This window comes from Phyllostomus hastatus, unplaced genomic scaffold, assembly GCF_019186645.2.
Source record: "Phyllostomus hastatus isolate PE091 unplaced genomic scaffold, TTU_PhHast_1.1 phas_contig_402, whole genome shotgun sequence".
Lineage (NCBI taxonomy): Eukaryota > Metazoa > Chordata > Mammalia > Chiroptera > Phyllostomidae > Phyllostomus > Phyllostomus hastatus.
In genome coordinates this window covers 531,581-553,732 of record NW_025333873.1, presented here as the reverse complement: position 1 = coordinate 553,732, position 22,152 = coordinate 531,581, and the positions used below count along the sequence as shown (strand labels likewise).

Here is a 22,152-nt window from a genome sequence, read left to right as displayed (position 1 = left end):
TGGGCTACTCACTGCTGACCTGGGTCTGTAACATTCCACCCTTGTTGTCCCTGGGGCTCAAGCAGGCCCCGAAGGAACCTGAGGTGACATGCAGCTGGGGCAACAAAGTGTGCAGGTGTGTGGGACTTCCTACCTGAACATTCAGCTGAGGGTCATCTCCAAGTCCTGCCAAAACGGCTCACTTATTCTTCTGGGTTCCCCTCTCACAGCCAAGACGACATCAACCCATTAGCATCAGCGCTTTGCGTGTGGAGACTCTTGTGTAACAGGGCGTCTGACAGCTCAGCTCTGTCGCCTCTCGAGTCTGTGCTGATGGCCGTGGCCCCTCTCCCGGCAGACCCAGCACGGGGCCAGCAGCAAACAGACCTGGCTTTGCTGTGTGTCTCAGACTGCTACACTAGGGAAGTGACTGTGACACCTGGCGACAGTCCCTGTGGCATGCGGGTCTGTGAGCTGTGGGTTTGTCCCTGGTGCGAGAACGCGTCCGTTCCCTTCTGAATGCTGACCTGGCCCCTGAGTGTGGGGTCTGCACAAGGGCGCCCCTACCTTCCTGTTCTGTCTGCCTTCTGATGGTGTCTGGTCAGAAAGGTCATACTCCGGAAGGCCCCCAGCGTCCTGCCCTCTGGACACAGAGAATCTCGAGGACTCTTCCCCGGGAGCTGCTTCCGGGAAAGAGTTCTGTAACCACGGGCTCTCCTTGGTAGGGGCTGGCGTGGTCGCTGGCCAGAAGCTCTTCTGTGCTGTGGGGGCTGTGATCTTTCGGAGGGACAGACACGACGACGGTTTGATGGATGAAGGGGGAGGGAGGCGCCTGCCCTGCTGGCGGGATTTCTCCTCCCCCAAATGCATTTTTCATCCAGAACTAAGAGTCTACGTGTCATGAAGTCCAAGACCTTTACAGGAACCATGTTTTATTTTGTCGTCTGGCTGGGGAACAGCCGGGAATCAGACACAGGAGAGTGCGGTTACCCCGCACACACACCAGTGGGCCGGCTGTTCCTGGGTCACCCCAGCACCGTGTGTGGGGGGGCGGGCGGGCTCACTCTGGCTGTTCCAAGGCCTGGTGGGAGGGGCTCCTCTTTCCCACAGGAGAACAAACATCTTCTGCTTCATTCTCCAGGAGACTCCAGGCTGGTGTCCCAGGGCTCTCAGGGGACCTGCTCTGTGACCTCAGCATTACTGGAGCCTGACCCAGTTGAGGACCCCGCCCAGGCTCCTGGAAGGCGGCTGTGACTACATTCCCAGCAGGACACATGTCACTGGCATCACAATCATGGGGGAGCACAGCCCGCTGGGATGAGAACAGGTCGTTGACCAACCACTGGGAGCTTGTCCTAGAGAAAGACACAGATGCTCAGGCACGGAAGGCCCAGGGAGAGTGCAGAAGCTTCTCCTTCCTTTGAGTGACCACGGAGGCCCAGCCCCCTTCCCGTGAATACCGTCCAGGCCCCAGACTGCAGACGGAGCACAGGTATTAGGTCCAAGCCTGGACCAGTCCCGCCATGCTCGAGGCTCCCCAGTGGATGTCTCCACCGTCTCATTCTTCATAATTCCTTGGGGGGCACCCTGCCCACCTACTCTGCCCTGTCTGGGTGCAGACCGCAGCCTACTGAGCACCCGAGCACCCACAGCGAAGTGCTGCAAGAGTTGGGGGGCGGGCGTTGCTCTGACCCCCGCCCCCCCCGGGGAAGGTTGGGAGGACGGAGCGCAGAGGCAGCAGCTCTGCCCTCTGTTCCCGCCGAACTCTGATCTGCCGGCCGTGGGCCCTGCGGGACAGCGGCCTGTGTCACGTGTGCATTTCTTGGATGAAAATGACATTCTTAGAGAAACTTTTTTTTTACAATCATAACCAGTCCACTTTCCTGCCCACGTGGTAAAGCAGCCTCGACTCTCCTCTTCCTCCTCTGCTCTTGAGATTTGCTAGTTCGCTGAGTTTTTGTAAAAACCCAGCCCGAGTACATACTTTAAAATTCAACTAGCATTACAAGGCGTGAAGGAAGAAACGCAGTCCCCCGCTCCATTCCTGTCCTACATTCCTCTCCGCAAACTTGCCCTGCGGACGCCGACCCCCACATTTCCAAACACTGCGCATGCGCGGCTGGCCCGTGGCTGGTGAGTGTGAGACGCCTGTGGGCTTGTGGTGGCAGGTCGGGCTGGGATGCTGCTAACTCCCCTCCGTGTTCTTTGCTCTCTGTATTGTCTTACAGATTTATGCCACATTTTTTGTTCAATCAATATTCAATTTTTATTTTATTACAATTATGTTCACTGCTGAGTGGAGAAAAACTCTAGGATCATACTTCCTTTCTTCTGTCATTCTTTGTTCTTCCAGGGATTAATCACGACCTCAGTGAAAAAATCTGCTTAGTTTATGTCCTCACCCCAATACTTCTTCCCAACTCCCCGGCAGAATTTCAAAACCCTTGCGAACACCATTTTCCCCGTGACTAAGCGGCCAGGTAAAGCTGCTGGTCCCTCTCCCCCAGGTCACGTGTCCTTCCCCCGGGGCCGCCTGCGCTCTCGGTCCGCGCACAGCCCTGGCCCTCGCACGGCTCCATCTCCTGCCTGGATCCCAGCTTGCCCCTCCGTGGTTTGTGTCCACGCCAGTTCCCTAGTTGGATACATTCCTCTTTAAGCGCCAACTCTGGAAGGCGGGGCACCCTGGGTTTGAATGGGGCCTGGATGTCCACAGGTGTTTGTTTGTCTAAGGAGGTAGGAGTTTACCTATCACCTGAGGCAAATACAGACTCCCAACTCTCAAGAAGAATTTCTCTGTTCTTAAGGACGGAGATGTGAGTTTATTAGGATGGACGCAGGGACTGTGGTTGGCTTGTTGGTTCACCAGAAGGATCAGGGTGACGGCCACCCGCCTTTCACCCTCATGCAGCGTAGGAGAAGCCGGCCCACTGCCCCAGACACTGTACTTCTGTGTAGTGGGGAATTGTTATCCATGCCAACTTTGTTAGAATAAGACGCTTTACCACCATACTGACAGCGGAGCCACATGAGCCATATTAGCCAGCCAGACTCTCAGCAGGCTGAGACTTGCACACAGTGCGTTAAACCCCTAGACTGAAATCAGTTAAAATCAACTTGGTCTGAAACATCCCAGGACCATATATCAAAGCACTGAGTATTTTCATTTTTTAACGTATGAACTCGATATCCTTTAAGATTTTTAACATGCACATCGCCCACAATGTGGCAATGGTGGTGCACGGTTTGTTAAAAAGAAGCAGATAAGACTGTCTGGCTGCACATTTCTTTCCCCCAATTTACTGCGGCAGAGGCAAGCAGGCGGCTGGAGGTGAGAGAAGGGGAAGTGTGCTTACAGAGGCGGGACACCATGCACGGCTTGCCTGGGGAGGCCGAGAGCAGAGAGCAGCTCGCTCTAGTCTGTAGGGAGTGACCTGGAGGGAAAGCAGGCTGGCGAGGGGCTTCAGCCGTGCCGGTCTCTGGGCAGAAGCTTGCATAGCTCATCTGACAAGGCCTCCACATGTCCCAGCGGCTGCTTCACTGCACAGGGGACCACATGAGCGAGGAGAGGGAGTTCTCCTCTGGACCGCATGCCGGCCAGCAGTGAAAGGTCTCTCTGCTAACCTGGGTGTGATGAAAATCCTGCAACTGTGACCTTGTAGCAGCAAAGTGAGGGAATAGTGGATGGAGGTAAAACGTGCCCCGGACTTAGGAAAGCAGGTTTCAAAGGGGCGAGGAGATCCATGGATCAGATAATAGCCTTTATAAAACAATATTGATAGCGGTGCGTTTGAAATTATAACAAGATAATGTTATACTGTTATAAAGTTATAATGTTAACTGTCTGCTCTCCAGTAATCCCAATGGGGAAGAAAAGAGAGAAATAGCTGAAATATCAGGAAGATTTATGGGCTTAAGACAATATTTACAAAAGTTGGGATGAGAACAAAACGAAGACGCAACTCTGAAGGGACAATTTCGTTCAGTCATTTGGGAAATCATTACTGAATGGTTTCCCTGTGCCAGGCACTTTGCTACATGCTAACGAGATAGCGACAAGTAAGACCTACCTGGGCTTACAGTGCGGCAGGGAATATAGGCACCAGCAAGTAATCAAAAGTGTGTCGGCTCAGCAAACTATAAACCGAAGGGGACTTTCTTAACTGGACTAATGGTATCTGCAAAAACCCCAAAGCTAACATTATACTTCCTGGTGAAAGACTTGGGTATCTCCTCCCAAGATGAGGAACAAAAGAATGTCTACCTTTTCCACCTCTGTTCAGCGTCATACTAGAAGTTCTAGTCAAGACATTAGACAAAATAACTAAATAAATAAAAGCCATCCAGATTGGGATGAAAGAAATAAAACTCTCCATTTGCAGATGGCATAATTTTGTATATACAAAATCCTAAGGAATCCCCTGAATATTATTAGAACTAAAAAATAAGTTCAGCAAGGTGGCTGAATAAAAGAACAATTTACGTCAATCAATTTTATTTATAATAGCATCCTAAAGAACACAATACTTAGGAATAGATTTAACAACAACCAAAAAAGCACGGGACTTCTAAACCATAAACAACAAAATATTTTTGAAAGAAATTAAAGGGGATCTAAAAAAAAACAACCCAGAAAGACATCTCATGTCCATGGATCAGAAAACCACACATTACCTGTTGCAAAGACAGCGATACTCCCGATCTTCAGATTTATACAACTGCTATCAAAATCCCAGCTGCCTTTTTTTAATGCAGAATTTATCAAGCTGATCCTAAAATGTATATGTAAATTCAAGAAATTCAGAACCATCCAAACAATCTTGAAAAAAGAAGACCAAGTCAGAGACTCACACTTCCTGATTTCAAAACATTCTACAAAACTATAGTAACAAGCACATTATCAGCATAAGGGTAGGAATAGAATCTAAGATTTAGAAAAAAATCTCTACATTATGATACATTGATCTTTGGAAAGGGTGCCAAGAAAAAATGGGGCAAAGAATAGTCTTTTCAACAAAGTGGACATGTGGACATGCACATGCAAAAGAATAAAGTTAGATCCCTGCATCACATCATATACAAAAATTATGTCAAAATGGGTCGAAGTCTAAATGCAAGACTTAAACTATAAAGACTTCAGCAAAAAATAGAAGTAAATATCCACGATCTTGGGTTAGGCAATGATTTCTTATACAAAACACCTGAAGTATAAGTGACGAAAAAACCCCACACAAATAATTTGGACTTCATCAAAACTAAAAACTCATGTTCTATAAAAAAATATCATCAAGAAAATTAGAAGACAACCTGGAAAATGGGAGAAAATGTTTGCAATCACATACATGACTAAGGGACTCGTACTAGAATACAGGATGGGCAAAAGTGGTTTTACAGTTGTAATACAAATAAATAATAGGATAATAAGTGATGACACAAGAATAAACTCAGTGTTTCATGTACTCACAACTGCAAACCTACTTTTGCCCACCCTGTATGTATGCCTTATAACCCGGTAACAAAATGACCACCCAATTTAAAAACGGACAAGTGATTTTAATAGATACTTCTTTAAAGAAGTAATACTAATGGCCAATAAACACCAAAAAGATACTTAACATCACAAGCCGCCAGGGAGCTTCAGACCACAACCACAGGAAGACATCACTTCACACCCTCTAGCATGGCTACAATAGAAACCACAGACAATAACAAGTGTTGGGGAGGACATGGAGAAATTGGAAATCCCATTCCCTGATGGTGGGAATGTAACATGGCGCAGCTGCTTTGGAAAACAGTTGGCAGTTCCTCAACACATTCCACACAGAGTGACCCAGAAATTCCACTCCTATACACCCAGACAAAATGGAAACAAGCATCTATGCAAAAACCTGTATACAGACATTCCCAGCAGGATTATCCACAACAGCCAAAAGAGTAGAAACAATCTAAATGTCTATCAGATTAGGAATGGATGAATAAAAGATGGTATATCGACAAAATACAAGATTATTTGGCACTAAAAAGAAGTGACGTCTTGATCCATGCTACCACATGGATAAACTGTGAAAACGTCATGCTAAGAGAAGTCACTCACAAAAGATCACGTATTATATGACTCCAATTATGTACAATGTCAAGATTAGGCAAATCTATAGACTGAGAAAGCAGCATAGAGGTTGACTAGGACTAGTGGGGTCAGGCAGGATTAGGAAGTGACTGCTGATGGGCATGGGGTTTCTTTTTGTGGTGATGAAAAGTATTCTACAATTACATAGTGCTGATGGTGGCATAGCTCCGTGACTGTATCGAAAAGCACTGAACTCTATACCTTAAATGGGTAGACTGAATGGTGTGTGAATTATATCTTGATAAAGCTCCAGAAAAAGAAAAGAGTTGGCAACAACAACAAAAACGTGTTTTGAATGTTATGATCGGGGAAGTGTGATATGTGAGCAAATAATATGGGAACCCAATAGGGATAAGACAGGGATAAGCTCAGGATTAGATAACTAACCCCAGGGCTGAGCAGACATTAAGGGCAAAGGACGTGAGGTTGGGAAAAGAATAAAACATTAAAGGAAATAAAGGTAATGCTGGAGGGGTGGGAGTGGAGCGCGGGAAGGAGGAGAGAGACAAGGTGTGGTTAGATAAATGGGCAGGGGCAAGACAACGCAGACCATGTTCATGACTTCATACTTTTCCTGAATACCAATAAGAAGACACTGAAGGATTTTAACCTGGGGAGTGCAATGACCATATCTGAATTTTCAAATGGGTGCTCAGACTTCGGGACATTGACTTGAGGGATATGGATGGACATAGAAAAATCAGACAGGGAGCCAGTGCAAAAGTCTGAGAAATCCAAATTGAAGTAATTCCAGGAGAGAGTGGGAGGTAAAGATGTGGACACAATTAGCTCTTGATGAAGCTTTGCTGTAAAGGGAGGAGAGCGATGGAGTTGTAGCTGGAAGGCAATATGAGATGGAGGAAATGGAAAAGGTAGGCATGTTTGTACGGGGGTTAGAAGGCTCCAGAAGAGAGAGAGAGAGAGGGGTTTAGTATTCAGAAGCGAGCGGAGAGAATTCATTCAATCAAGCCCTTGTGAAGGTGGAAGGCAATTAGATACAAGACCTCCGCAGAGGGATATGCCCTCTAGCATAACAGGAGGAAGCTGGGAGATGATTACAGATGAAAGTGGGATTGTGGATCTGGGGGCAGGAGTTACTCATCCTCCTGCCTCTAATTCTGCAAAGCAACCCATGAGCCAAGAGTCAGCGGCGATGCTTCAGTAATGTGATGGCAGAGGGCGGTGATGAATGAGGAAGTCAGGGGAGCACTCTGAGGATGATGACAGGCATTCCTGAAAGAGACTGAAACACACAAAACCATGCCACTTATAGTACACTTCCTTCTGAGATAAGCTTAAGGAACAGGAAGTGTGGAACAATTAGTAAAGAGGAAACTGAGACCCTTTATAGGAGGAAGGGTAATGGCAGTCCAGCTATTTCAAAAGTTGGAGCTTTAGGTCCAATATGCAAAATTAGCTTAAAGATACAATTGAAGAATCAATCCTGATACTAGAAATCATGCAGATTGACATAGCAATCAGGCAGATTGGGAATTGGAAAGCATCAAATGTTCTATTTTTAAAAAGGAATGAGAGGGGAATTCAAGGAAATATAGTTGAATCTAATTAACTTGAATCTCTGCAATGTTTGTTAACTTGTGTTCATTAGGAGGCACTGTGTGTTCATCAGGAAATATTTGTGCTAAAATATTATTTCTTTATGGAGACAGGGCCTGTGTCTTGATTTCCAGGTACATGATTGGGAGATTAAATAAATCCTGTTCATGGAAACAACAGGAGCCCAGAATGTGTTGATCACAGGACTGCTCCCTGGAGAACTGTCCACCCCAAAGGGACACTGGCATGTAGAGAATGGTCATCGATAGGTCCTAGATGAGAGCCACCAGGGATGACCGAAGAAGAGAAGCTTTGGGTTAGGCAGCAAAGCTGTTCTCAAGTGTTTAAAAGTGGCACGCCCAGTCTTTTTGTCTACAGTGATCCCGAGAGTAAATTGTTGCCTGTCGATAAAGAATACCTAACACCCGAAGATGTCCAACAATGGGGACACAAAATATTGAGGTCCCCAGTTCTGGAAGATTCTAGCAGACGCTGCAGGGACTTCTGCTACAGTGTGGGGGTGGTGTGGACTATGTATCTGTACGGTCTGTTCCCTGAAGGTAAATGGGAAGAAATGTTACCCGAGCACTAATTCTTCAGCACACTCATGCTAGAGGATCAGATTTTGATGCCTACAGATGTTGGCGATGTGTGCAAAGCTACACAGTGGGGCAATGGAGGATCTGGGGCTGGACCCAACTTCTGGTTCCCCAAGGTCTGATCATTTTGGCTGCTCCACACACTCACCCTTCCTGTGACTAGTGATGCCTTTCCACTTTGGAACTTCAATTAAAAGTTCCAGAATAAAACTGGACCCCTGTTTTATACCACACTCAAAAATCAACTCAAAGTAGATCAAAGACTTGAACAAAAGTGCCTACCATAAAACTCCTAGAAAAAAATAAGAATATGGGGTAATCTCCTTGACATTGGTCTTGACTATGAGGATTTCACCCCAAAAGCAAAAACAATCAAAGGAAAAATAAACAAGTGAGGATACATCAGACTAAAAAGCTTCTGCACAAGCAAAAGAAATTAAAAAAATGAAAAGGTAACCTAGTGAATGGGAAAAATACTTGCACATCATATGTCCTGATAAGGGCTTAATACCCCAAATATACAAAGAATTCATACAACCGAATAGAAAAAAAAATCTAATTTAAAAATGGGCATAAAATCTGAATAGGTTTTTTTTCCAAAAAAGATGTACAGAAGGCCAGTGGGTACATGAAAAGTTGCTCAACACCACTAATCATCAGGGAAATGCAAATCAAAACCACACTAATGCAATCACCTCACACCTGTTAGAATGGCCATCACCAAAAAGACAAGAGAGGAAGGCTGTGGAAGACGTGGTGAAGAGGGAACCGTGGTGCACAGTTGGTGGGAGCTGGTGCAGCCACTGTGGGAGGCAGTATGGAGATTCCTCAAAAAATTAAACAATGCAATGGAACTCCCATATGATTCAACAATTCTACTTCCGGGTATTTATCTGAAGGAAACAAAAACAATGACTTGAAAAGATGTCTGTGCCCCTGTGTTCACTGCAGTGTTATTCACAATAGCTGAGGCATGAAAACAACATAAGAGTCCATCCAATGTAAGGGTGGAGGATGAGTGGATAGAGGAAATGTGGTGTACGTGTATAATGGAATATTACCGAGCTATAAAAAAGAAGGCAATCCTGCCGTTTGTGACAACAGGGATAGACCTTGAGGGCATTATGCTATGAAAAATAAGTCAGACGGAGAAAGACAAATACCACATGATTGTGCTTATATGTGGAAGCTAACCCGCAACCCCAACAAAAGAAAACCGAACTCACAGATACAGAGGTGAGGGTTGCGGGGTGGGCAACATGGGTCAAAAGGTACAATCTTTAGTTCTAGGATAAGTAAGTCCTGGGGATGCACGGTGTGGTGACCGTAGTGAACGATACTTTATTGCACATTTGAAGGTTGCTAAGAGAGTAAGTCATAGAAGTTTTCATCACAAGAAAAAATTCGAACTCTGTGTGGTGGCAGATGTTAATGAAACTTATTGAGGTGATCATTTTGTCATATATACATATATCAAATCATTGTTACATATCTAAAACTAACACAATGTTAAATATCAATTAGATCTGAATAAAAAATAAATTAATTTTAAAAGAAGAATTCTAAATCCCTCACTCATGACTTTCAGGTCACTCTCTTTCAGGAATGCCCACTGCTCCCCATGGCTTGGATGAAATCTGCAGCACTGGCCTTAACACTCAGGGCCCCTCTAAGCCGCTGAGCCTTGGCTCACACGCAGAAGGGCTCTGGAACCTCATGGGAGGCTGCTCCCGGGGAGAGAATCTTTTGTGCAGGTGCAGGGAATCGTGCCCCCAGGAAGCAATGATGCTAAAGCAGCCATGTCCTACCTGGACTCCAGGGTCTGCTGCACTCCCTGCTTCAGCTGTACATGACCAGGTTCATCCACTACGAAATAAGCATTGTCATTACAACCAGTCTTCAAACACATTAGCTTCACACAGATCAGGGTGAATGGTACCCTCTTCCCCTGAAAGATCTCAGTCTGGTCTCATCAACCCTTTCTAGCTAATGCCAACCCAAACGGGAGGTCCAGCCCCCTGTCACAGTGTATCTTCTGCTGCTCCCTGAACAGCCAGGCAGTGAGAGAGCAGAGGTCAACCAGCTGGCTGGGCCAGGAGGCTCTTCTAAAACTCAATGGGAGTAAGTTTAATGTACAGTGAGCTCAGCAAGTGTTCTTCAGTTCCCTCCTGGATTTATGACTCCCACATAATCCTCTGCTTTATTAAGCTATCGGAAAAAAAATAAAATCTGTCTGCCAAGATCCTAAAGCAGCCTTGGCAGCCAGCAATATATAAAGGCAGTAATTGGAGGCAGGGAGGCTGGCAGCTTGGCTGGCCTATGACAGGCTGTTCGATACCGTCAGGGAGAAAAATGCCCCCTGGAACCAGAGACGCAGAGGAGGCCCAGGGCTGTACCCAGGCTCTGGGAGGGCAAGGCAGCTCACCTCCATTTTCGTCAGGTAGAGCCCTTGTCCGTCCTTGGAGAGGTGCTGGAAAGCCTCTGGGGTGAAGGAGGAGAGGAGTCAGGTCAGGCACATATACAAGCAGGTGCAGTGGTTCTATGCAAAGGCCTCCCTCTCCACAGGGTGTGCTCGGCCTTTCACTGGGGGGACCCCTCCGGGCTCACATCTTCCAAATAGCACCCTGACAGCTCCGGCCCACATGCCCTCTTCCCCTCTCAGTCTCCCTGCGCTGTGCATTTTCACACTTGGCTGTGGGGAGGCATGGGCTTGTCTTAGGAATTATTGCAGGGGCAGCATTTGGGGAACTTCCCTTGTCCCGCTGAAAACTCTTTGGGGCAAGGTTTATGCCTCAGGCTCCTGTCGGCCCTCCCAGGGCTCCGTTCTCGCACTCATCACATGAATTGCTGAGCTCAGAGGTGCCACGAGGCAGGAATGCTGCAAGGATTAGCGCTGAGGCCAGATCCCACTGCTACCTCGACTGTGACTGCGGCAGCTCCGCTTGGAGCTGTTTTATGGCTCGGGGTTCACATTAGATTACATTTACAACAAAAGGGCATGCTGCTCAAAAGTCTCAAAACTCTGGCCTTCGCAGTAAGTTCATGAAGCCTGGGGAAAGACCTCTTGCCCGCAGCGATTTGCTCACGTGTGCAACTCGTCAGCAGAGATCCAAATCACTCACTGCCTGGCCAAAGAGTAGGTTTAACTTACAAACACCACCTGGAGAGGGGCCAGTGATTTAACCTTGACTCTGGAAAAAGCAGTGCATAAACAGGGGAGGAGAAGATGAGAGACCCGGGATAGGGGGATCACTGTCCTGGGGAGGAAAGGGTGCAGAAGGGAGGCCAGGGACACAAGCCAACGACACCAACTATGCAGGCTGGCATCGGCTCTGTCTCCTGGGGCAACAGCTCCTTGTGCGGGAGTCCAGGCCACCCCTTGCCTGGGCTGGGGCAGGGGTATGTCCCTGGTCCTCTCCTGTGCTCATGGTCACTGTGAAGGTCTCCAGGATGTCCCCCAGGTGACACTTACTTGCCATGGCTTCCAGTCGTATCAGGAAGCAGACCAGGCTGGGGAAGCTGACCCTGCCGGTGCTGTCGCTGTACCTGAGGGCCATGAGATCCAGCAGGTCACTGCTGACAGAGATCCCTGCAAGGAAGTCTGGGCCACAGGCGAGCCAGTGAGCGGGGAGGAGGTCAGGCGTTGCAGGGGTGTGGGGGGAGGCATCCCTGCCTCGCAAGGCCTGAGAAACCAGTTCCAGGGGCCCAGTGACCTTCCACTGCCGTTTCCCACTCAGCCTCGCCCCAGGGCCCGTCCCCTCCTCCTCTTTGGTGTTGTTATGATTCTCTAGTTGCCTCTTCCTTGGTTGGTGGCTGGGCCACAATGACACTGCTCTGGGGTTTGGCCAGAGGCCAACTCAAGATACCTGAGACCCTGACGTTCTGGGGACACCTCAGCCTCCAGAATCATCCAATCTCTCCCAGGTGAGATGGGCGTGGCCTCTGTCAGACCTCTCTCTCTGGTGACCCTGTGAAACCACCTTCCTCTGCCACCCCATGGCCACAGGAGTGTCTCGCGGGTGGTTCCTGAAGAGGGGGATTCGGTCCTAAACTGGTCATACAGGGGAGAGGCTGGTCTTCAGAGGGGAGACCACACACATCGTAGTAGGTGGCCTCAGGTGGGCAGGACAGAGCTGGCTTGCCCTCTCTGCATGTTGTTTTATGAGCTCCAGGGAGGTACCAACCTCAGCTGACCTCCGAGCTCTGGTGAGCAAGCAGAAGCTTGTGAGCCGGCCCATCCATCAGGGGTCATGCCCAGTTGCCCGGAGGCCCCATCCAGCCAGAGACTGTTTCTCCAGCAGAGTTAATAAAATGTGCACTTGAATGCCTTTCAATGGGGCATGCCCTCTCCAGCTTGCCACACTCGGGCCCTTGGAGGCTCCCGAGTCTAATTCCAACTGTTCTGTTTCTTTCTTCCTTTTATTATCCTGGAGTCATTAGAGAGGTCCCCTTAAAAGGTTTCATCTTTCATGGGCTACTCAGTGGTTCTCAAAGTGTCATCCCCAGGTCAGGAGCTTGGCCTCACCTGGGGATTTGTCAGAAAAGCAAATTCTTGAGCCAACCCCGGCCCTCCCAGCCAGAAACATTAGATGGCTGGCGAGCCCTCACAGTCTGAGTTTTAACAAGCTCACAGACTCGTGCGCACTGGAGTCGGAGAACCACAGCTCTCGGCCGGGAAGGATGCAGGGGAGGCTACGTGCCCAAGGGGGCAGCGGCAGCCCGTGTTTCCCCCTCTGCAGGCCAGCAGCCACAGGAGGGTGAGCTATGAAGACCGGTGTCACCTGGGGCACCCGATTTTACATTTTATTCAGGAAGGCGCCGTTTCCCGACTCAACCTGTCTCAGATCCATTCACCCATCAGTACGGTGGAGACAATGATTCCTGCCCTTCCCAGTTAGTTCCCAGTGGTGGAGACACTCAGATGAGACGCCGTGAGTACAAGTCCTTGCTGAACCGTGATGCACCCCTGCACCCTGAGGTGTCATTGTCATCTGCCCAGGACTGAAAGCTCTTGCCTCCTTGAAGCAGGCAGATGCCGTTGCTTTCATTTAGCTCCAAACCCTCTGTCAGGAGAGCGGGTCAGCAGCCCTCCCGTGGGGACTTAACCCTGGTGGCCCAGGGGCTGAGATGGAGGCATCTCCAAGGGGCACCTTGTTTCTGGTGGGTACCAATTATGTGGGGTTACTTTCTCACCGTTAGAGCTGGGCTGGGGAGAAGGCTGATCGGCCACCTGGCTGGCCCCTGAGGACTCAGGCAAAGGAAGGCAGAGTCTGAGTCCAGAGCCTGGGGGCCCACAGAGGCTGGTGCACAAAAGGGGGTAGAGGGGGCATGGAAGCCGCAGCTCTGCTCTGTCCCCACTGTCCCACACCGCTGCTCCAGCCTTGCCTACAGCGTGCCGCGGGTGTGCGTCACACACCACACACACCACAGTCACCCGCCACTGTTGCAGCGTTACCTGTACTCTTGATGGCCTTCCACAAATCCGAGCTCAGGAAAACGGCCGAGTTCCCCTGGGTGTTCAGGTAAACCCTCTGATGCGGAAGAGAAGCAAGAAGCCCTCGTGAGTCCCAGTGACCCCCTTGAAGAGGACGTCCTGGGTAGAGGTGGGTCCCGGAAACCCCTTGTCCATCTCTGGAGGCTGCTTCACTAGACCTCCAGTGGGCTCAGTGCCCAGGCGGGCGGGGCGGCCCGGCTGAGCCCGGGGGAGTCTGGGGGTGGGCTCCGCCTGATAAAGCTGCCCACTCTGACCTCCAGCTGCGGGGCTGGGGGTTTCTCTCCTTCCCTACCTTTCCTCTCCCAACCTGCCCTCTCCTCTTCCTCACCCCTTTCACTGGGCTCCTGACACATGCTCAAGGCAGCTCATGGCTTCCCAGGGAGACGCAGAGCATTCTAAAGAGTTTGCGTAGGGTGAGCACAAACTTCACTGGTTTTACATTCCCGGCTGTGTGACCCCTGAGCAAGTTGTTTAATCTTTCCAGGCCTGTTCCCCATCTGCAGCACAGGGCTAACTAGCCAGCTGCTGGGTTTGTTGCGAGGAGAGCATGAGCAGATACTTATAAAGCGCTGGGGTGAGTGCCACGCAGGGAGCTCAGCAGGCAGGTGGAGGCTGTCCCCAGGGCCACACGCAGTTGCAGGCGATAGCAGCCCTGACACCTCAGGTTGTACAGGGCGGCTCTCCACCTGCACAGCATGTTTCTACCTCTCCCTGATACGCATGAAAACCCTGATTATCAGCATACGGTCACAGGTGGGGACTCGATGCCCAGCAGGGGAGTGATCGCCTTGGGTGAAGCCTACACGCGCCATGGAACTGCTGGCGGGGCTCCTGACACTGGCCAGTGCACGGCTGCCCACGGGAGCCACTCCAAGGGCAAAGAGCCCCCCAGTCTGTGTGCGACCGAGGCCGACTTCAGGAGACAGTCCTTGTGAAATAGCAGCGGAAGCACTTTTCTGGCCTTATATAGATTTTGGTGAGTATAACCACCAAATAGAGAGTGTTCCGAATGGGGTGTGCACTCATTCACTCGGTGATTCATTAGTGCGGTCATTTGTTCAGCATGTTTGAGCCTCAGCTGTGTGCTAGACACTAAGGAAAGCCCTGGGGAAGGAAGATGACTGTGAGGGAGCCCCTGCCCTGGGGATCCCACAGTCTAATGCAGGGGGGACATGTCACCACTGCAGTGCCCTGTGGGAAACCAAATAACCCCAAGCCAGGGATCAGGTGACACACCCTGGGAGAGACGCACACACAGGAACTTATATTTTACTATTGTGAGTTCAAGCGTTAAGGGGCTGAGGGGAGAACTAGCCAGGCCTGGATGAGGTGCCCTTTCTCTCAGGCCCCGCACCCCTGGTGCAGGACCGGGCCCCAGTCATATCTGCCCAATGGGATGGAACAGCGCCCGCCCCTGGTACCTGGCAGCAGAGGAGGCGGCTCCACAGCCGGGAAAACTCCTCTGGGTCGAGCTGCCCGTTCACTTGCAGCTGCTGGGCGTTAAGAGTTAACCAGCGCAGTGTGCAGCGAGCAGAGGGCTGCAGGTCCCACCAATAAGCCCTCCATCCATCAGCTGCTGACACGGTCGGCCCAACGCCACCCCGATGGGGATGTGGTCTCGTGCCAGCTGGCCCCCACTACATCGGAAAAGGACCTGGCTTAGATTCATATTACAAGGGAAAACGGAGAATTGCAAGGAGAAGAAGGCCCTGAGAAAAGGGGGCCAACATCTCTTGTGTCCAGGGGGAGAGAGAGATCCCAAACACAGCCTCCTCTAGCTGGGCTGAGGCTCCTGGCAGGGGAGCGGGGGGAGCAGCAGAGGGGTGGGCACGGCAACCCCCGAAGCAGCGTGAGAAGTGACTGTGGGCCAGGCGTGCCTGCGAATGGGTGGAAGGCATGTTGTGTGTTAGAGCCAGCCCTGGTTACTCTGTATGATGGGTTTCGTGAGAACGAATGAAAAGAATGGGCGTCTGAGGACCTGGAGTGTGAGGAGGACGAAGGGTGGCAAAGACCTGTCTGCCCTGCAGGGGATGCGACTCCCGTGGGGCCGCCTGCCCCAGGCTGTGGGGCCGCTGTGGCCATTTCCACTCATCTGCAGAGATGGGCAGTGTCTCCCAGCGATTCCAAACCACCGCAGGCAGAGACAGGGCCTGATTTATGATTTCATCAAGAAGCGCTCTTGTTTGACAATGTTAGGCTTCAAATTCCCAATCAAGTCTTGTTAAGAATGAAAGAGCGGGGGAATCTGTCTTGCTCTCAGAGACAGCCCACTTCGAGGGAAGAGCTACCGGCAGAAGCTGGGGTTATGCACACACAAAGCTAGTCTCTTCTGCCCATCAGGGGGTGGGGTCAAGCAGCTCATCAGAGAAAGAGCCCAGGATGGGAGTCTGGGGACCGGGGTTCGATTCCCAGCTCGGCCACTTGGGTCCATGAAACTTGGACACATCACTGGGCAGCCCCAACCTCCATCTCCCCATCTTCCATAGGGATTACAACTGCTGTGTAGCCTAAGGATTCTCTATAAGTTTCAGTGACTGGGGTAATTGGGTAAGATATTCAAATAGTGAAGGCTCCTCCAGTGGCGAGGGAGAGCAGGGGCGAAGAGTTTCCATCACTGCTACAAGGAGGCAGGAGTCCAGGCACAAATTCTAATTAGCTGTGTAATCTGGGCAAGTTACTTAACCTCTCTGAACCCCTGCTGCCACTGTATGGTGATACTTAGCACAGAGGTCGTTACAAGAATTGCAAGGAAAGAACATACACACACCCATATAGTTCTTGGCTCACGGTAGTTGTCGATAGATGGTAACTACTGCCACTGTTGCTATGGTTATCCTGGAGAGTTAGGGCGTTAGTCTAGAATGCACGGAAAGCTAGGCCCTGTGGTGAGCTCTCAGAACCAAGAAGAAGGGACAATATTGAGAGAAAAATAACACGCTAATTAGACTCTGGGGAAAGCCCACCGAGCGGATGGGGAAGGGAGGATATGACTGCAAAGGATACATCCATCAGCGCCACGATGCTCCGGGCCTCATCCAGAGAGAATGCGTCCCGCGGAAGTCCTGAGACGGGGAAGAATGGGAGGGGCTGAAATGTCGGGGAGGGCGGCATTGGACTGGCTTGGCAGTGGGGATGACGTTGGGGACAACAGCAGGTCCTTCCTCACCTCGCAGTAACTCCTGGTTGAGAAGGCTCTGGAGCCCGGTGGCATCCATGTTTAGTCCCTGATCCAAACAAGGGAGGAATGCTGGGATCATTCTGCGCCCAGCAGCCGAGGGGCGCGGCTGCCTGGCTGCCTGGCTGCCTGAAAGCACTCGGATTTCCAGCCGCAGTTCCCACCCAGTGCCGGTGTTCCGGCTCTCAGGAAGCCTTTCCTGATGGCTCCAGGCCATGGGGGTAACTCCCTGCTCTGCCCATCTGCAGTGCTCATGGCTCCCGATGTCCGATACCTTGTGTGGGTGCCTTGCATTTATCTCTTCACTCATTATTAGGCTGAACTTGGAGTTTGCTTCCTCCCCACCGTGCGTGGCACTGGGGAGCCCCTCAGGAGAAGTATCACGGAATGAGCCAATTCACCACTTGCTTCCAGAAAGAGACAAGGAAAAAACGACTATAGAATATACGTGTGTGTGTGTGTGTGTGTGTGTGTGTGTGTGGTGAGCAGTGATGAAAAGGCTGGGAATCCAGGCCCAGAGGAGCGGCTCTAATCGAGCACAGTCCTTAGCATTCGTCTCCCCAGACTCTGAAGCAGAAGGGGAGACGTCATGGTTTTCCTAGGATTAAAAATGGGAAGCAGCAGAGGTTAAGGGAAGAGAAACACTTTCTGGCCAGAACGTCCATAGGCATTAACTGGGCCCCTGAGCAGCTTCATGGGCAGTGTCCTCCCTGGCGACGTGGCAGAGAAGAAGGGAAGTTCTGCCTGTGGCTGTTTCTCACGTCTGCTGGTAAAAGCTGAGGGCACGATGGGATGTCAACACCCGGGAAACACTTTCATATGGGGAAGGAGTTGGAGTGAGGCCTCCCAGCAGATGGCCTTGCAGAGTGGCTGGCACCAGCTTAGGGGGAAGAAGGTGACTGTTTGGGGGTCTTCTGAGAACCAGCACCCCAAAGATGACAAACATGTGTCCCAGGGTTGGCCCTAAGGTCATCCCTCCAGTGTCTCCTGGGTCAGTTATGTCAGGGGAGCCGGTGTCACAGGCGCACAATCAACAGTGTTTTCCTCCAGAGAATCACGGCAACTTGCTTTGCAGAGCAGTGGACATGTCGGCGAGAAATTCTAACCAACAAGAATACAAGCATGGATCATACCTCCTTCCTTTGCAGGTCTGACCTGGCCCCTGGATGCAGTAACCACCAACATGTTTGAGGAGATGAGGATAGGAATAGAGATGAAGTTGACCTCAACACACCTGCAAGGAATCTGCTCTCCATCTCTACGACCTCAATGTGAGATTCCCAAGGACTGACGCTGCTCTCCCAAAGCTTGATGTGGTACTCGGTATGTCCTACATTTGGGGGACGTGTTTGCCAACTGAATAAATGATGGATGGATGGACCTGGCCTGTCCCAGAGGCCAGCTGCACCCTGGCTTGCCTACAGGCAGCCCCTGGGTTAGGACAACATCACCACTACCATGGCTGATGAAGGGGACGCGTGGTAACAGTGGCAGTACTATCAAGCCCCTACGTTTACTGAAGGCTAGTTAAATGGGTACGAGAGATCCAGAGAAAGAATACAGTGGTGCAGAGACAAGTATTTGGCTTTCAACTTTTCTTGGAGGGGACAACCTCTGAGTAGAGTTTGCAGGTTGTGCAGAATGATGCTGGTCCCACTCAAGGGTGCCCGGGCGAGGGATGAGAAGGGGTTGGAGTCCAGACTGGGTTCTACTTCCTGGCCGTGCACCTTGGCACCAAGCTGCATCTGTGCCTCCTTTCTACAGGGGCCCCGTGTGGGCTCCAGTTGCCCTCCATGAGAGACATTTGGTTGTTTGGAAAAGTCCTAATTAGGGAATCTGTACCATTTGTCATCTCACAAATGGTAATTTTTATTTCACATGTGCAGGGTCACAGACCAGGCTGAGGATTTTGTCACCAGCTTGGTCTCAGGTATCCGAATCAGGTCCTGCTGCTCACCTTGGGACAGTGGCCTGAGCTTGGGCATCTGCTCTGGGGGAGCTAATCTGTCTTCATTCTATGCAAATTGATGGAGCACCTTCTCTTTGTCAAGGGCAGTGGTAGGTCACGGGGACAAGAAATGCACATGATGTCATCCCTGCCTTCAGGAGCTCACAGATTGAGACAATAATTTTGTATCAAGTACCTTTGGAATCAGCCCAGGTGTGGACCTGAATCCGGGGCCCATATTGATTTCAAGGAGGTCCATACAGAGCTTCACCTTGTGACATATACCCTGCATGCCAGCCACGTTTTTCATTTCTCCTTGTGTTCTCCTCTGAGCCCAGGCTACCCGAGTAATATCTCTTTGGGCTGCCTTCTGGTCACCATGGCCCCATCAGCCGTCCCAATGTCTGGCATCCTTCCTGCCCTTGGCCTCTGCCTGGCCTGAAGCTGGCACCATGCCCGCGATCATCTGTATCACTTTCCACACCAACATGATTATTAATTGTAAAGAGCCCATTGTGCAGAGCCCTTGGCAGCTGTTTTTCATCCTGACAAGTCAAGGAGTTCTTTATAACGGTTTATAAAACCATTAAGAAAATCCCCTGTGGACATAGGTGGCTTGCTTGGCAGGAAGAGCACTGTTGGTGCTTTCCGCAGCTGGCCATCCCCGGGGGGAATGGTGCCAAGGTCAGCGGGAGCTGGCAGAGCGGGAGGAGCCCGGTTTCAAGGGGTGTTGCCAATTGCTTGTTGAAAGATTTAAAAAGCAACGTCCCTCTCCCATAATAAGCCCCTCCCCTTCCAAGCTCTACCTTCCGTCCCAGATGTCACCCAGGTTGGGTGTCACTTCTCTCCAGGACTTGGTAGCCTGCTCAGTTCTGGAGATGTCACCTTTCCTCTGTCCCCTGATAAAAGCCCGGGAGGGACCTCTTCCTTTGGGCCCTTCTGTCACCTGTCCCAGTGCAAGTGCCGTACCTGCTGGGCGTATCTGTAGAAGATGCTTTGTTGGGAGGCATTTTCTGGCAGACTTGCCTGGATCAAAGGGAAAACAGCCAACGTCAAATTTCTGGGGCAAAGGGGGCATCTGTCGGGTACAGGGAGGGCACAACCACCCCCCACTGGATCTGAGACAGAGGCTTCGCCCGGCAGCCGGGCACAGACTTTAGGGAACCGGCAGATGGAAGTCCGTGGAAAGAAGACGGCTGAGCACAGCGGGCCCCGGAGGCCCGGTCTTCTCCCCTCCGCCCCGCCCCTTCGGGCCGCACCGGCCCCTCACGGTGCCTCTGTGTCCGTGGGTCAGGGGTGAGGCGAGAAGGAAGGAGACAGGAGCTCTCAGGGATGGTAGGTGGCCGGTAAAGCCCACTAGCTACCTTGCCGCACACCTACCTTCAGTGCTTTGAGGCTGAAATTGCTGCCCGGGTTCCTAGAAAATCAGGGGGACAGCGTGACAAGAATGACCACGCACTATTCAAACGAGGCTTACACGTGGAGGGCACCCGAGGGGGCATTTACCCCTGAGTGGGGCCTGAGTGGGGAGCCCTCGGCACAGCAGGCTGTGACCGGGGCAGCAGTGGCAGTTGGCAGACAGAGGGCCATCGTGACCGTGTGTTCCAGTCTTTTGGGTCATCTGGCCCTTAGTCACGTGGTAAGTTGTTTCTTTCCCATCTAGATATTCGTGATCATAACCCCCACCGCCAGGATGCAGGACAAGCGTTGTCTCACGGTCCAGCTCCGATCGGTGGCCCGGGGCTATCAGGCCTGCTGAACTGATGAGGCTTCGTCCATGCTCAACTGTAAAGACTGCCAGGGTTCCAGTGCTGTCTGCCTCGGGGCCCAGAGGGGATGCGGTGCCCAATCGTGACCATGGACTTGGCATGGAAGACCCTCCACGGTGTGTTTTTATAACACTAGGTAGAATTTTTTATTTAGAATCCCAGAGGTTCTTACCTGTCCGTGTTCGGCATTTTCAGGAAGATTCGGAGCAAAAACTCAACTGCTTCTTTGTACGCAGACACGACCACCACGTAGGTCCCCGGGCTCAGGGTGAAGCACTTGGTGAGGTTGTACTTACTTCGCGTCACTATGCCCTTGTCAGCATTTCTGAACTGGGAGAAAAACGTGGGTGGCAATCTCTCCCGGAAGTGCTGAAACTAGAGGAACACGGTGGCGGTGAGAGAGGCCCCCTGTGCCTGCATCCTGCCACAGGGGGAGACCCACCCCCTTCCAGACCCCGCTCCATTGACCAAAATAGGCCCCAAAAAGGGAGACGGTGCCTACCCAAACTCTGACAATGCAATAGGGTTTACACTGCTGTTTAATATAGATGCTAATGCTACAATGAGTGCAAAGAGATAATGACACACGGTTTTTATGTCACTAAGTCTAACAGCATCCCATGTTTCTGGGTTCCTCTCTCTGCTTATGTACAAAGAAGAATCCCATGACCACTAGTGAGATTGTTTTCGCATTGAATTACTTTGGGAGCCTCCAAAGCCCCGCCTGTCCCGCACCTTTCGCAGAGCTCTCCTTGGGCTGCTGTGGTGCTGCCGCGTCGGGTTCCTTTCACTCCTCCTACTTCATCTTTCTAGCGGGGCCCTGAAATTTCTTCTCATTGGAGAATAATAGGCCCTGATCATTTTCCTTTTATTTCAATATTTTCTTAGAGATAAAACAATAAATTTAACGCAGTTCCCATTACTGGATGTCACATACATATTACATAATAAAAACCCCTTACTAAATAAATTATCCCCAACACAGTCGAGCATGGGGATTCCATTTAGAATGGTTATGCTGCATGAAATGATTATTTGTGAGCTCTGCCTTGGGGAAAAATAGGGAGCAGGGAAGAGCTTTTTTTTTTTTTTTTTTCCAGAGGGTGGGAACTTTGCACAGTGGCAGCATTGTAGCCAGTGAGGTTTCAGGGGGTGGGGACAGGTCTGGGCTACAAGATGGGACAGGAGATAGACCTCTGCCCCAGGGATTCTGCAAGGTTCTGGGTGGAATCTCCCAAGTGATTCTGTTGACATTCTCAACAGCCTCAGCAGGGGTGGAGCCTGGTTTGCTGGTCCAGCTCGGCTTGCTGGTCCAGCCCTGCTGGCAAAAGTAATGGTGAGATCAGTTCTCCAGAAGGGCAGCACTGTCCTGTGGCTCTGTGTGTGTCTTATGTGCACAGGTGTGGGCATCATGCTCCCTATAATCTAGAAGAGAAGGTTTTCCCTGTTCTCCCATCCTCCTCCTTCCCCTGCACCCTCATTGCTCAGCCCAGGCTCCTGGTCCTGC

At 50.8% G+C, this 22,152-nt stretch overlaps 1 protein-coding gene across 3 annotated transcripts in view; it reads right to left on the bottom strand.

Moving 5' to 3' along the window:
* Positions 1–894: 894 nt before the first annotated feature.
* Positions 895–22,152, bottom strand: part of CAPN13 (calpain 13) — a 75,435-nt gene continuing 54,177 nt past the window's right edge. For 2 of the 3 annotated variants that reach the window (XM_045844429.1, XM_045844427.1), the window contains exons 13-23: positions 20,818–21,020; positions 20,257–20,293; positions 19,846–19,902; positions 16,920–16,977; positions 16,757–16,815; positions 15,175–15,246; positions 13,715–13,790; positions 11,732–11,860; positions 10,685–10,740; positions 10,068–10,125; positions 895–1,334 (exon numbers count right to left, since the gene is read on the bottom strand). In XM_045844429.1, coding sequence (XP_045700385.1) covers positions 10,099–10,125; positions 10,685–10,740; positions 11,732–11,860; positions 13,715–13,790; positions 15,175–15,246; positions 16,757–16,815; positions 16,920–16,977; positions 19,846–19,902; positions 20,257–20,293; positions 20,818–21,020 — 774 coding nt within the window. In that variant the 3' untranslated portion in view covers positions 895–1,334; positions 10,068–10,098. The remainder of the gene's footprint in view (positions 1,335–10,067; positions 10,126–10,684; positions 10,741–11,731; positions 11,861–13,714; positions 13,791–15,174; positions 15,247–16,756; positions 16,816–16,919; positions 16,978–19,845; positions 19,903–20,256; positions 20,294–20,817; positions 21,021–22,152) is intronic. The other variant, XM_045844428.1, reaches the window with a different exon arrangement.